Below are 14,615 nucleotides of genomic sequence, written 5' to 3' on the forward strand. Positions count from 1 at the left end.
GAAAGGGATTAAGTTTGTATTTTCCCCCATGGAAAATATACGAAGGTCACACACTGCTGTGAATTGAAAGGGACTCAAACGAAATTTGGTGGTGGATAGCGGCGGGTTTCAACTTCTTACAATGATTGGACACGGCGTTGAAAAGCGTACCTTGCAATTCTCATGAATATACTCTAGAGCTTTTTGAAAAGTAGAGACACACCAGCTCTCCATATGAGAAGCGTAAGATGCGAACTTGTTTTTCTCAACCTCAAATGATTGCCTCCACGACTGAAATAAGGGCGTCCAGCCTCGGTGTTCAGGGTCGATGAAGACAGTTCCGCATCTGCTAACCGTTGCTGGGGACGCAGCCCCCAAGTCCTACTCCACAGTTCAATCCAGACATGCCAAAATGATTTTAACGTTTTCTCATTTCCACATAAATGCCAATGGGCAAATAGAGGTGCAGCAGTAACCAATGAATCTTGGTTCCTGTCGTGTGGCATGATTCAATACCCACGGCAACTTCGAAGAAAATTTTGAGGTTGCTCGGCAAGAGAATGCGCTCGCCATTGCTGAGGCATAGGAGCTTGTTGTCATCCAGAGCAGAGTTCAAGTTCTCTGCCCAGTTAGGATCTAAAGGTCCGTCAAGAACAAGCCAACTGTGGGCACTGCTTTGTGAGGCAAGGGCGTCCCTAACCCGCTGCAGCAAAACAGAACTACGCAGTGTAAATTTCCTTCATACCGTGGAAAGGGAGGGCTGCTGGCAAAATAATACCATTTATTTGCCACAGCTAATGTTCAGTGTGTTGAGCGCACTGATGCTACGATTCCGTCTAGCCACTCGGTGGTGTTGGGGTCCAGCCTTCCGAAGAGCAGCGTCTCCTCCATTGCCTTAGGATTTACCCTTAACACCTCGCATTTAATGCCTATCTTTGTAGACTCATGGTGTGCATTCTCAGCAGACATCTGAGTCTCATGTTTTGCGTTAACTTGGGATAGCGCTTTTGACAATCCGAGGATCAGCGTTGATTTCCCAGCTCCCGGAGCCCCCACCTACGAAAAAGTTTCACTCGGCAAGTTTTAACTTATCCACTATCTTTCAGGATGGATCCAACAGCCGCGTTGAGCGGATGACTAAATATGGAGCCTTAACAGAAGATAGCACTGTAGATAGGTTGCCTGATTCGCCGTACCACTAGCACGCCGTGCCTGAGTTGTTGGGTCTGGTACAGTTGCATTGCTTTTTCCACAAACCTAGGTAGAGGCTGGAGGTGCTCTTCTTGAAGGATTCCTTCAAATGCGAGTTTCAAGGGATCATCAGATGCCTCTGGTACTTTCTGCTCAGGGAACATCTCAGCAACAAGACCCAAATATGCAGGCACATCGTCCATGACAAGTCTTGGCACTATAGATCGGAGCGCGTGCATCATAGCCCCTGTTTCGTCCAGCCCAGGTAGCCTCTTCTTCACCTCCCCTGTACAGATAAGCAGCCAAAGAACAAGCACCGGCATTTTTCGTGGACTAATGAAGATACACAGAGATATTATACGAAAACATGTGGACTCACCAGCATTTACCAACACAGCTTTCATTGCTCTAAGCCCCCAGTCATAATGGGTCTGCTGGCTAAGTAGAGCATTCGCGATGGAAAAAACCTGCACCACTTTGGTTGCCAGGGCACATGCAGTGATGAAGCCGTTGGCGAGCAAGAGAACCTCGGCAATTAGCGTGAAATCTGGCTTGACCATGGAGATCGGTCTGAAGAGCGATTGCAAGTTTTCAGGAAGTTCCGTCCTGCCAGCATAGCCTGGATTGTTGGTTATACAGATTCCTACCCTGAATTGCACACAATAAGCAAAGTACCAGTGCATGCACTCCCATCGATACCAGGTCTGTGGATGAGGCAAGAAACAGTAAGGTAGAAACTCTTCCTTGTGCTTGCCTGCTATCAATATGAGTGCTCCCTCCATCGAATTCAATTACGTCCTTCTCAGCTCGTATGGCCGTCTGGATCTTCAGAAGAAGTTGCGCAACGACTGATAAAACCTCTATATCAATCCTATTGAATTCGTCAAAACAGGCCCACGCCCCAGTTTGAGCAAGGCCTCTGAACAGTCGGGACATTACATGGTGGTCCAATTCCTTCGAGCAGTTAAATACAAGGCACGGCACACCAAGAGCTTTTGCCAAGTCCTTCACTGTTTCTGTTTTGCCTGTATCAAAGACATCAAAAAGGATTGTTCGTGCAATTTCCTGCAAAAATACCCCGCTGGTAGCCTAGGTCCTGAAAACCTGTGGTTTCATCAATGGAGTTTATTTCTCCCTTGGTGTCGCTCGCATTAAACAGCCACCTTACCTGTTCCTGCCGGCCCCGCCGGTGCTCCTCCGTATCCAAGATGTAATGCAGAGGTAAGCGTTATGAAGCACTTGTCTGTCAGCGGAGTGATTACTAGTCTCGAGGCGCAGCCAAGATACTCGTGCCTATATCGGAACCTGAAAACCAAACAGCAAACGCTACCCGATTTCCTCAGGCACACGATACGGGCGAGTATATTTGGTGAAGCGCTACTCAACTATTAGGATATCCTGCACATACTTTGCTTGGAGCTGTTCTATGTCACAGTCTTCTTCCCCAGAATGCCAATAGTAACGTAGCTGCTTTGTCCATTCGAAGCATGAAGGTCCCATGGATTTTGATTGAAGCAGAGTATTAAGGATGTCACGTGCATGGACCATCAAAACAAGAAGAGACTGGGCTAAAGTTTGAGTTGATGGGTCCTCTGTCTGCGCACTGAGGAGCGCAAGCCTGAGTTCAATCATGGCGACATTCAGATTCAAGAGTGGATGTTGCTCCTCAAGCAAATCGTTTTGCACATACATTTTATTCGAGCAACAGTACGTAGTTAGGTGTGCAGACAGTCCTTCCCGGATTGGTCATCTAGTAAAACAGTACTAACCACGTCCATACAGCACAATTTGCCGTGGTACTCTGCCTGCGACTCTTGAATAATTGCAATAGAGGGTAAGCTAAAACGACTCTCACTGCTGAATATCATTGCTCGTTTCTTGCAGACGAGCTTCCAAAGCTGCGTAGTATCCTTCCGATTCCATGAGTTGAAGAGCATGTTCTGTATTGGAGCACCAGTGAATCATTGCTGCCGTTAAAATGCACTGGGCAGGGTGCTCATACAACCACTGTTGCACTTCCTGCTCCCCACCAGCACGACTTTGTAGTGCGGCCTTTAGGCGACGCTTCAAAGATGCTATCATAGTAACTTCGAGTGCGGTAAACCATTGTTCGACTGGAGTAAGGGCACTGACGGGCGAGTCCAGTTCAAGTTTATTCCCGTCTGCAGAGTAGAGGCCTTCTATCGTGGTTCCATTTGATGTCACAGCAACAGCACGGATTCCATCAAAGCACTTTTGAAAGCTGTGCTGCAGAGCGTTGGGCTGTTTAGCCTTAGATACGATCTTAATCAGCTCCTCTCTAGATAGAAAATAAAACCTGGGAAAGGCCGTCCGTTTCAGGTCAAGGTAGTCCTGAGCAGAGTACTCACGAAACCAGTGCCTTCACTTTGGAATCCTCCACCACGCGCAGCTACCCTTCCCCATCATAACCAAACGCCATCCTACAGGGGTTTTGGAGTTACCTCCAGCTTGCGCTGCACCGCAGCCAATATTCCATTTTTATCAGCTAGAAGTTCGTAGAGGCCTTCCTCTTCCACAACTGTTATAGCATTAGACTGTTCGCCTCTGATTCTCCTCAGATATGCTCTCCAAAATCCGTCGACCTGTTCAAATGCCTCTGCATCATCAGGCAGCTGTTCCAAGGCCTCCACACTGCCAAAAATGCTCTGTAGCCCGATCCATTGACGCTGAAGCTGTGCCAGTTCCTCTGCAACAACGTCACAACAAAAGCTTTGCCCATGACGCTCTTCTTGCCTCAAACGAAAAATTGTGTCCCCTAGAGAGTTAATCACTTTCGGACTCAAAGCCGCAGGTAACAAAACTCGATGCCCCTATTAGGGTCAGTGACTCCTTACCCAAGACCTGTTGAGCAACATCGAGCTTTCCAGCCCACAATTCCACCTTCTCCTTAAGAACCCCTACATACGGGTTGTGCAACATGCGTTGCACAGATATTTGATGATCTTCTACAATAGAGAGCAATTCGCTTATATCACCTGCACCGGAGCAGGAACTACAATAGTGCCATATTAAACTGACGATACGGAAGTCAATACTAGGCCAGGCAACGCCTTGCCTGACTGTGCCCTTTTTAGACTGCGAGCCACAATTGGTTATACCTAGGATAAAGGCGTTCGGATCTTCGTCAAAGGGTTTCACTAATAGCTCTCGTGTTTCCCAGACATCCGTAATCTTGTCCATCGTTTGGCTGAGAGATTGTTGCACTGAGGCAAGAGTAGAAACTTCGTTAATGAAGTCGCGTTTAGAAAAGATGTCCATTTCCTCCAGTTGTCTCAAGCACGTAGACTCTTCCGTGCCGGGGATCCTACACAGAACCACCTAAATCCTTTAGTGTGAAATTGCTTCTGCAGTCTAATGCGCGGGAAAACCAACATCAATTTCTCGGTGTTAGAATCATCTACTTTGACTCACTCAAGTTCCTCAAAAATAGTTTCCCAGTGCCGCCTCTTAAGTGCGGGATTCCCCAAATCCAAGATAAGCGGCAGACGCAGCAGCCAGCTTTCAACTTCCTTTTTAAATTCCGTTGCAACGGGGTCTCCTGGAAAGTTCTGCAGAGCTATGCAGGCTTCCTTCATGTACTTCTTTATCCCAACTTCAATTTCCTCAGCATCCAGCGAAGCCAAAGGTGCGGCAAGCCACTTAAATGACAAAGACGCGCAGGGCAGCCTCATAAGAAGTAGTTTTTCACTAGATTTCGCCTAGCTTCGTACGTTTGCGATTTGCTCGGGATTGCGATTTGACAGGCAAGCTAAAATATGGAGCAAAGCTGGATTTTACCTTAGCTGTATCGGTCTGCCACGAGCAAATCTGGTGCCACATTTCCACTTTGGGCTTGATAAGTCGGAGCGTCGCTTCTGTTTCCTTGGAAATAACAGCAGGAGCCTCTGGAACAAGGAGCTCCGCCATACCTCTCAGGGTCTCGGCCTTGCCATAGGCGAAGTTGATGCGCTGTTCGTATGTTTTCAACTGCTCGTACGATTTCGTCGCATTATCCAGGGCTTCTATCCTGGAGAACTCCTCTGAAACATGTAAGGGCTCAAGTGCAGGGATGCTACGGTGACAGCGGCAACTCACGTTCATTGATATACTTCAGACGGACAGGCGCTGCAGTGGTGTGTTGACTGCATAGCAAAGCTTCCTACCATCTTTGACGAGTTTGTTAAGCCCCTGCATCTCCTTCTCAACCTCTTCTGCCTTTGCCCTCAGCTCAACCTTCATGGTTTGCAGATTATTCCTGAAGGCGAAAAAGAGGCGCTTTCAACAATGTTTTCCACCGGTATTATATACCTTAACGGATGCACCCTTTACTTGTTGTTTCCATACCTTATATGCTCCGCTGCATCCAGAAGCTTGAATGTCTCGAAGTCATTTGCACTCTTCAGCATATTTTCAAGTTGAATTGTGTCTTCAACAGCCAACCGAACACCGTATTGCTTCAACAAAGAAAACATTTCTTCAGCAGCTGCCTGTGAATTTCAGAAGACAAATATAGCAGAATGCATACTGCCCAATAACGGCGCAGGCTGGGAGATATCGAGCCATTACTGTATATTATATCCTCCATCCATGCTTTTAAAGGCACCGACGCACCTTATCCCGGTCAAGGTCTTCAATTTGTGCCTTGATCTCATTGCAGCTACTCACGAAAGAAGCAAAAGGGATCAGCTTCGTAGGCCGTTCATCTAGTCGTTTGTTTATGGATTCGAATCGACTCGCAGTACTTCGTACCTAACATCATAATCACTCATAAGATGCAAGCCTGTGGAGGATGGAAGCTGCGTGGAAGAAAATTGTGACAACCATGGCGAACACACCCAATGCCCCTTTGAGTAATGACTTAGGCGTGCTATGCTCTCATAAAACAATGGAATTAGGGAGAGTTTTGCTACTGTCAAGCTCCTCAGGTAAGGGGACGTCGTGGGGTGCTCACGTGCTCTTTCATGAGTTTCCACAGAAGCCGTTTCATGAAAGTAAGCGCCTTCTCTGTAATAGGCTGCAGCGATGATTTGAGGCTGCGTGCCTCTATTGAGAACAGCCCAACAACGTGCACTGGATTAAGTTTGTCAAGCTTCTCTTCAAACTCTGAAATAAGCTCCATCTCAGTAGACAATTCATCATGCCCAATGACTGAGTCAGCGAATGCAGCTTCATCCCAGTTCTCTCCATACTCATATATTTGCCTGCGCGGCACCCAGCAACCGCCCCAGTATGCATGTTTCGCTTGGCTAGTGGTTAAGTTCAGAGCTTTTCTTCAAGATACCAATGGCTCTATTCTTATTAGGACTTTTGAATCCACGCTCGGGTTCAGGTAAATACGAAAACAGGTGAGATGGTGGAGTCGACCTGTAGATTCCAAAATACGACTCGGAGTATTTCTGGGCACGGTCAAAGTCCTTCAAGATCCTCTCCTCAATTCGTTTCTGCATGCCGTGCATATAAGCCAGTTGTTATTCGTCCTCTTAATACCGACGCGGTGACACATGCATTGCGGAGCTGTTGCACGCCCATTGGAAGGCTGCTGATTGTGTGCGAGAGTCAATTGATTCAACCTAATTTTTGCAGGGAATAGAGTCGTTTATATTGCTGGGATTTTCTGAGTACCTTCATTAGCTGCAGGTGCTTCGATTGAGATAGCAATGATTCCAAGCTCAGCGGAGGACCTTGTATAACGGAGTCTTCAAATTGACGGCATTGACTAAGTAGAAGGATGCTGCTAACGGTGGAAACAATTCCTGCGTTAAACGCCGATAAATAGGTTCACATTAGTATTCCAGCTGGTCAATGGGCTATGCTAACAGTGTATCGTCGTTCTCCCATGCCCTCGAAAAACCTCAAGCCCATGACACTTTTACTGTTTACTTATTTTCCAGGAAAGGAAGTACGTGATCAGTGCAGAGACTGGAATTCGTGTATGCAAGCTTCTCAATCATGCCGCGTGAAGGCAACGACATTTTTTTCAGGAAGTTACCCTACCTTCCCACCACTCGCGGTGCATGGAGACAAAAGCTGGACGACCCGGATCAAGTTCTACTTTAGTACTCCCAAAGCAAACATTGACAGAAAACAGTTTCGCACAAGTTTCCTCCGTGCCAAGACGCTCCAACATTTTGGCTGCGGCCTTGGTGACGGCCTGTACAAGGACCCAGAACACGCACACGTCCTTGCATGCACGCACTTTCCTTCAATTTCCAACGTAGTTTGGGTGTCCATATGTAACAAGTATCCAGGGGCTCTAGCCAGAGACACGCTGCAGATTTGCTGAGTAAGCACACCTCTCCTAGCTGACTGTCTGGCAGTGTGATTAAATTCGCCGTGGAACTACACCTTGGCTAGCCTCATGGTGAAAATGAGATCTACTAGAAGAACGAACTGCCCGAAAAGCGCCTGGTTCTTGTACGCCTGCCGGATAAGTCGCTGTTGTTCTACTGCCTCTCGCTTTGCCTGAAAGATGGATTTGCCCTTACTTGAGGAGCAGGCGTGCATCGGGTCAACTTCCGGCAGCTGCGTTGCCTCTTGAAGCTTTTGCATTAGCTCAACAAGCAAAGCTCGTGCTTCCCCCTGTTTGACCTGCACGTAATTGCCAGATCTTTTCTCAGTGCCTAATGCAATTCCTAACACGATGCTTACTATTTTTCTTGCATGGAAAGCAACAAACAGAACAAACAGCAGCAGAAGGAGCGCAACCACCAGCATTGTAGCCTTGGGCCACATTGCATCCACTTGCTCTCTTTGAGAGGCCAGTGCTGACCTCCAACGCCTTGCTTGCTCCAATCTTCGGGTCCGAGCGCAAAGTGTGCTGCTGCGCAGTAAATTGGGAAATATCGTATAGTCCAGGCTGCAGCTCAACCAATTTGACCTCGCTGACGCCGGCAAGGACTTTGTGGATTTGCATAAGGTGTTCGGCATAAATGGGTTTTGCTATAAAGAGCGTTCTGCACAGCATTACCCTCCGCTCCTCGAATACGTGCTTTCTCGATTCATGGCTCCACAGACACAAGACTTTGCGGGCAACAAAGGTCTTGAAAAACGAAAGGGTCCGCAGGAGAGAGTGAATGAACGCTTGCCGCATCCACTCATCTTGGCGAAAACACTCAGACGGTTTTCCCGGGCAAATGTGCATGACTGCCGTTTCCGATATAGTAAAATGCTCGGGGTTAACTTGAGTTTGTGGCACAACCACAAGCTTGTAGGGCTCGAACTCCAGTGGGTCTGTGGGCGCCCTATTACAGAAGAGAAACTTAGTTTTGGTTGTGCTCCCGTGTCGCGCGAAGAACGCCACAGCGTCTCGCTCTGTTCTCACTTTTGTCAAGTCAGCGTAGCCATTTTCATCCAAATCCTGGTTCTGTGTTGCAGAACTTTCATTTTCGGTGTGCATTGGCATAAGCTTCTCCACCGCTCCAGCGGAGTTGGTACTCTTTTTCGTACCGCGATCGGCTGCTGAAGGCGAGTTGTTCATGTACGTGTCGTACAGGAAGCTCACGTGCTTGGGGACCGTTGATTCTGACGTAGGTATGTGCTGAAGTGCTGCAAGAGACTTCGCACGGCTGCGTCTCGTCTTCCTGGTTGCAGATTCGTTGGCTCTGTGCTCACGATCACTTAATAGCGAATGCAGGATCGGCGTTGGGCGGCGCCGCCGTCGGTACTCTCCTTTGGGTTCCTCCTCCGTAGGGGAGGGTAAAGACCATTTAGGGCTCTGAACTAAGCCATACGGTGCTGTGCGTCGTAATGTTTCTGCAACAAGGCTGGGTACGGTCTGCTGCTTTGGAGGCTCTAGGGCAAGCTGCCCAGGGGTTTGAAAATCTCTCGCTTCACAGGGGCCAACATCACACTCCAGCGCACCGTCGTCGCTGTTCGTCGTGCCGCTACTTTCTGAGAAATCGGAACTTGGAGGAGAGCGATCCAATGGCTCTTGGAAACGGATGGCTGTTCCGCCGATCGACTGCTCGGCCACTCCCTCTCCGCGAGCGGCCTCGCCACACAAACCGCCCGCTGTGGGAGACGCCATGGGGCGAATACTATGCGCAAAGACTAGGTGACAATACTGTTGGGCCGCTTAGTATAACTAACGACCAGATCAGTGCCGCAATCGTAAAGTATTGAAAAAGTACCTGCACGTGTGTCGTTCTGCTACATCACTGTGGGAGCGTAGCTGCTAACCTTTTGCCGAGATCCGACTCTGCATATAGACGCTGAATCTAAATCCTTCTACTGTCTGCCAACTTCCACGGTCCAATGTACTTAAACCCTTAAACCACAGCAAACCATCATACCCCGGAGAGTTGTCCACCATAGGGCCGGGAATGTTGACCTCATTAGCGCATGCCACCGTCTGAATTACCGCTTGCAATTGGATCGCTGGAGGTGTGATGATCACAGAAACTCGAATTAGTGGGCTAACAGCGGTAGAAAGTTTAAATCTTCCGTTACGCCGCTACAGTGGAGTGGCCTATGCGCTGCAGTACAATTGGTGCTTTTTCTCCCGCATTCAACCCCTTAATGATGACTAGCGATCGCTTTGGTATGGATATTACAGTAAAGCCAGGTGCATTTGCAGACCGCCAACGACTGAACCGCAGTAGACTGACCACCTGGAGACGGGAGGCTCTGGAACTGTGGGCCTCCAAGTGTGCCCCAGACGTCACAGAGCAGCATTCATAATCATCCTTCAATAAAAAATATTTCAATTAAACATAGCCTGCTCTTTGTTTTGCAGTAGGGCGCCGAACTGCTGGGGTCTGTTCCGCCTGGCGCAACACAATGTAACAGCGTCCCTACTAGAGGTGGACAGGTGCAACAACAAGCTCGTTGTCTTTCTTTCCTTGGCGCTTCCAACAGATCCCATTTTTATTCTTTATTGTTGTAGTTCGTCTAATTATCATAAGCATCATGCAAGGAAGTTGCAGAGCACGCCTGTTTTCAAGACGTTACAGCTAGCTGCTACTGTTTGCTCATAGCAACCGGAGTGGGAGGGCATATCCCGTAATTACGTCTTTTCTGCTTACTTTTCACAGTTGGAGCAGTATAACACCCAAGGGAGTGTTAACTACATTGTATCATGCGTGTCAAACAGTTAAACACAGTAATTGTGACCCCCGCGGCCTCCTGCACACTGTAAGTAGGGGTGTAATTCAGCAGGTCGCATATACGTCTTACTAAAGCAGATCATAAAGTTCATAGCCGTCAAATACTCTTACGGCCGCAAAATGCCGCAAGCAGCGCACGACAAATCAATTGTTGGACACGCCATGTGGTTTGCCCGCCCAAGCCGAGCCCCATGCTCGGATTAACGAGGCGAAGCAGAACCGTTTCTTCCATGCCTCTGCTAGGTCCACTGGGGGCGTGCGGTGGTAATGACGCTGCGTATTTGTATATCTCGGGACCTGCTGTACAAAATCTGCTAGCAGGGGGCCTTGCCTGCACGAATACGTTGTGGCCCCACATCAGTTCTATAATTCTTTAACCTCCTTGTAGTGCATTCTGCTTATGGTTAGCTCGCTTCGTGGAAAGCGCGGGTGACCTCTTTTTGGGGTTGTAGAGCAGCTGCTCCACTGCCACTGACTGATGAGTGTGTCTTGTCTTTCCAGGCACACACACTTGTATTCTAGATAATTGCTAACTTCACAGTTATCGGAAGTAGTGCAGTGTTTTGTTAGGAATTAAATTCGTCAGCAACAGCCTTTGGCCGGCTGCCTACGGGCATGGCTCCTCTTTCTCCTGCAAGGCTCTTGAGCTCCAGCAGAGGCGCAGGCACCGTATGGCGTTTTGCTTGCTGGGTAGACAAAGCATTTCCCTCCCTCTGCCTTGGCGATTTCCTCGAGCTTCTGCTGGTACTTGCGTATCAGCTCTAATTCTTCCTGACGAGCAATTTCGGATGCCCGTGCCTCCCTCTCCTGAATTTCCTTCATGCGCCTAACCTCCTCATCGTATATCTGCTGCTGGGTCTTGTGTGCGTCCTCAAGTAGCTGCAGCAAAAAAGACAGGCAAGGATTCGGTTGGGAGCCTTTTGGCTGTGCTCTTTGGTGTGTGAATTGGGTTTGGCCCCAGCTCAGGTGCTCAGAAAGAACGATATGTGCCTGCGGAAGGCCTGCATATGCATCCAGGCCGACGCGGTCGTAGTCGATGGTAACGACATGCATCTTCATTTGATTATTGCTGCTTTCCTCACCCTGTTCCAATCCTGTATTTGCTTCTGTTGCTCCTCAAGTCCCTGCTGATACACAGCTTGTTGCTTGACGTACTGCTCCTGGAATTCCTTCATCGCCTTCGCGTAGTTCGCGCTTTGTTCTTCCTGGTCAGCTCTGAGCTTTTCCATCCATTCTGCTTGATCGTCTGCAACAGGCGGATTTAAACACCAACGAAACCAGAATAAAAATACTCTCAGAACAAAGCCACCTTTGCGCATTTTGCATTGGGGGGAAGCTAGCAGCAAGTTCTCAGCAACCCCGGGATACTAAGAAGAGCAGTGAAAATATAAGCGACAAAAAAGAATGAATTCAAAAAAGTAATAGGGGTGATAAGTGTACGCAAGAAGCCGGCATGCCTGCATGAGTGTCCAGTATCTTTTTCAGCCAGACAACTGCAAGGCTCTTGAAATCCTCGACGGTAAGATTTGCATCACCGAAGAGCCGTGTGGTGGCAACACCGAATTCCGCCAGTTCGTGACGCACATGGGCAGGATCGAGGGCTCCTGCAAGATGAGAGACAACATAACACTTATTTTGTCCACATGCTTATAATGCGGCCAAGTTCGTGCAGATAAATTACAATGGAATGCGTACACGGTTTCCAACACCATACTAGCTGCAAATGCTACCCTGCATGTAGAGGGGATATAATTGTTTTATTCTGACTTACCTGATTCTTTGCTGAATCGAGTAACATATTCTATTAACCCGTACTGCATCAGCAAATGCCTAATGACGGGCTCGAGGGTGGCATATGGGAGAGCAAGGGTCCCCTCCACGTCATGGCAGCTAAATGCCATTTCAAGCTGCTGCTCGAGGCCGGGATACAGCGTGTAGATTTCACGCTTGATATTGTGCTTTTCCTGGGTGGTGAGGGATTGACCCATTTTCCTGATCTTTGGAAATAATGGAATAAGGGAGGAGCCCTTTCAACACTGAGCAAACGCATAGTTATGCACAAACAACGACAGGTCTGTCAACATCAGCATGGTAATACTTGAGCAACTTGGAAAACTTGTGAAGCAAAAACCAAGTGTCGGAGTGGAGTGTGCCAAATATAATTAATATGGGGAATTTCGTAGGGACTTCCTCTCTTCCTGCTGATCCCGCTGCACCCGGCAACTCATACCAGTGCTATGCTGCGAAGGGAAGAGCATCAGGACTCAACTCTTCACCGCTACAACCTTCCACTTTTCTTTTCAGGTTCATAAATATACCCAAATAAGTCACAAAAACAGGAATTGAAACGCTTGTTCAGCGGTCTCACCGGGCTGACTGCAACGAGCTGCGAGTGTCGTCGGTCCCCGTGGTTGAACGATCTTGGCAAGGCAGGAGAGTTGTTTCTGATGAAGAACAGACCGAGAAGAAGAAAGCACAAGATGGGAATTGGAGGCAAGAATAGTAAAACTGACAGAAGCGTCGGCGTGTTAACGCGCTAGCCAGAGTCAATCCTAGGCTGATCAGGAAGAGTGGATTAAGCCTGCTGGAGTGACGACTGACCGGAGACAGGCAAACGGAAGAAGATATAATGAGGTGTAGATCATCACTAAAAGAAGCTTCTATGGTGGTTTTGAATTCAGAGGTTAATGGTGCAGAAGGGAGGAGTCCTGAACGGAAATGCAACGGAAATCGCAACCGCCTGTCGGCTTCGCCTTCCAACAATGCGGGACGCGGCCTGCAGCGCGATGCATTGCCGGCTAGCCGCCAGGTTTTCGTTGCCATGTGCAGCCAGCGGGTTCCCTAAATATCTTTGGTATGCCCTTTCCCCTATCTGAAATTAAGAGGATTACTTCTAAAATAAATTACACTGGCTTTCCCGTGCAGACAATCCCAACAACTTGGGCATAGACGACACGCCATCGTACCAGCTCTCGATTCTGTATCGGCTTCGACGTAAACTGCGTTAATTGTAAAATATGTTTAATCATATACATTAGCTTGCTTTTAATATCCTTTGGAAGGTCGAAAAGTTAGGGCTTTGGCTGAGGGGCAGCACCTGGCTAGCCAGAACATTGTGTAGGCACCCACACATACCACTCGATGCAGGCTTCGGTGGTTTACTCTTTTGGGTTTTTCGAAGTCTCCGTGCTTTTGCCTTGTTCGGGGCTGCACTCCTATTTCAATATAAAAAGTACTCTTGCAGTCAATATGCTCTCGCACTGGTATTAGTAGGCGGAGACCGCACGTAGGAGCGAGCCCAAACCGATTCGCATTACTAGGCGGTCCCTGTACCGGTACATCCAGTTAGTGGCCTTAAATAACATTCTTTGCCCTACATTTACGTCACAGTACCGTTGCCAATGTAGATATGCCCACAGTTCCCATAAGAATAGGCCAAGGAAAGCATTGTACACATTAGTCCCCAAGGGCCCTATGAGTGTTTAAAAACGACGTACTGTCAGTGCACGCGTCAAAAGGGTCCTTGGGTACCTCTGCACACCATGTCTAGGTCCTTCAGCCTATCTGTGTAGGGTTTCTTGGGACTTGATTTGGGGTCAGATGCTTTTGAGGATGTTTTGTCTAACGCATTTTAACAATTGTAGCTTACGCCCTTGCCAGGGTGCGATCGAGGACTCTCATTCCAGTTACAGTAAGCTCACTATCCCTTAAGTAAACACTGACGGCGATCTACCGCCGTATCAAACTCTTTAACCGAGTTGAGGAGACGGCTGGGAACAAACTGTAAATACAAGCAGTGATGTCACGTGATGCAGGCCTCCCCCAGACTCACCAAAGGCCACCGAGGAAGCACTCACAAGCCGCTAAGTCGACTGAAGTTTACATGAAGAAACTTAGGCATCCCATGTCTTATATGTATAAAGTCACCCCCCAAATAGACGTCAGAGTGGAGGATGACGTGGGGTTACAGCAGAAGCTATTTCTCTAGTATCTGCCCTCGAGCAAACTGCGCCTCCATGTGGGTATTCCCAGGTGCACCTGCTGCTGCCGCTGCTCCAGTCTAAACTCGCTGAATCCTAACTAATACAGATATTAGAGCAACAACCAAATGAGATGCAATCTGCTCACGCAATAGAGGAAACGGGAAAGGAAAAACTGCTGCGAACGCACAGCAAAGGAATACGTATTGCTGCAGCACCAGCAACTGATGCCATTGACGTAGGAAGCCTGTTTCTGTAAGGGAAGCGCAGTACATTGGCGAGTGGGGCTATCTCTGGCCGCGCAGCAGAGCTGGGAGGGTCAGGAGGGAATGCAGGAACAAGCTATATATATATATATATA

General features: G+C 48.3%; 2 protein-coding genes across 2 annotated transcripts; both read right to left on the reverse strand.

Moving 5' to 3' along the window:
- Positions 1 to 397: 397 nt before the first annotated feature.
- EMWEY_00025890 (hypothetical protein) lies at positions 398 to 9,196 on the reverse strand (the record flags this gene model as incomplete). The annotated part of the gene is made up of 19 exons (XM_013481124.1): positions 398 to 682; positions 799 to 1,035; positions 1,176 to 1,456; positions 1,818 to 2,195; positions 2,339 to 2,475; positions 2,579 to 2,788; positions 3,026 to 3,522; positions 3,633 to 3,877; positions 4,026 to 4,166; positions 4,290 to 4,495; positions 4,603 to 4,829; positions 4,969 to 5,210; positions 5,334 to 5,425; positions 5,515 to 5,657; positions 5,782 to 5,919; positions 6,122 to 6,371; positions 7,173 to 7,321; positions 7,516 to 7,758; positions 7,940 to 9,196. The coding sequence occupies 19 exons, from the start codon at positions 9,194 to 9,196 to the stop codon at positions 398 to 400; spliced, it is 5,358 nt and encodes a 1,785-aa protein (XP_013336578.1).
- A 1,660-nt stretch (positions 9,197 to 10,856) lies between these two features.
- On the reverse strand, positions 10,857 to 12,262 carry EMWEY_00025900 (hypothetical protein, conserved; the record flags this gene model as incomplete). Its single annotated transcript, XM_013481125.1, has 4 exons — positions 10,857 to 11,153; positions 11,357 to 11,520; positions 11,732 to 11,878; positions 12,046 to 12,262. The coding sequence occupies 4 exons, from the start codon at positions 12,260 to 12,262 to the stop codon at positions 10,857 to 10,859; spliced, it is 825 nt and encodes a 274-aa protein (XP_013336579.1).
- Positions 12,263 to 14,615: the final 2,353 nt, after the last annotated feature.

This window comes from Eimeria maxima, genomic scaffold, assembly GCF_000499605.1.
Source record: "Eimeria maxima Weybridge genomic scaffold, Emw_scaff276, whole genome shotgun sequence".
NCBI classification, from domain to species: Eukaryota; Apicomplexa; class Conoidasida; order Eucoccidiorida; family Eimeriidae; genus Eimeria; species Eimeria maxima.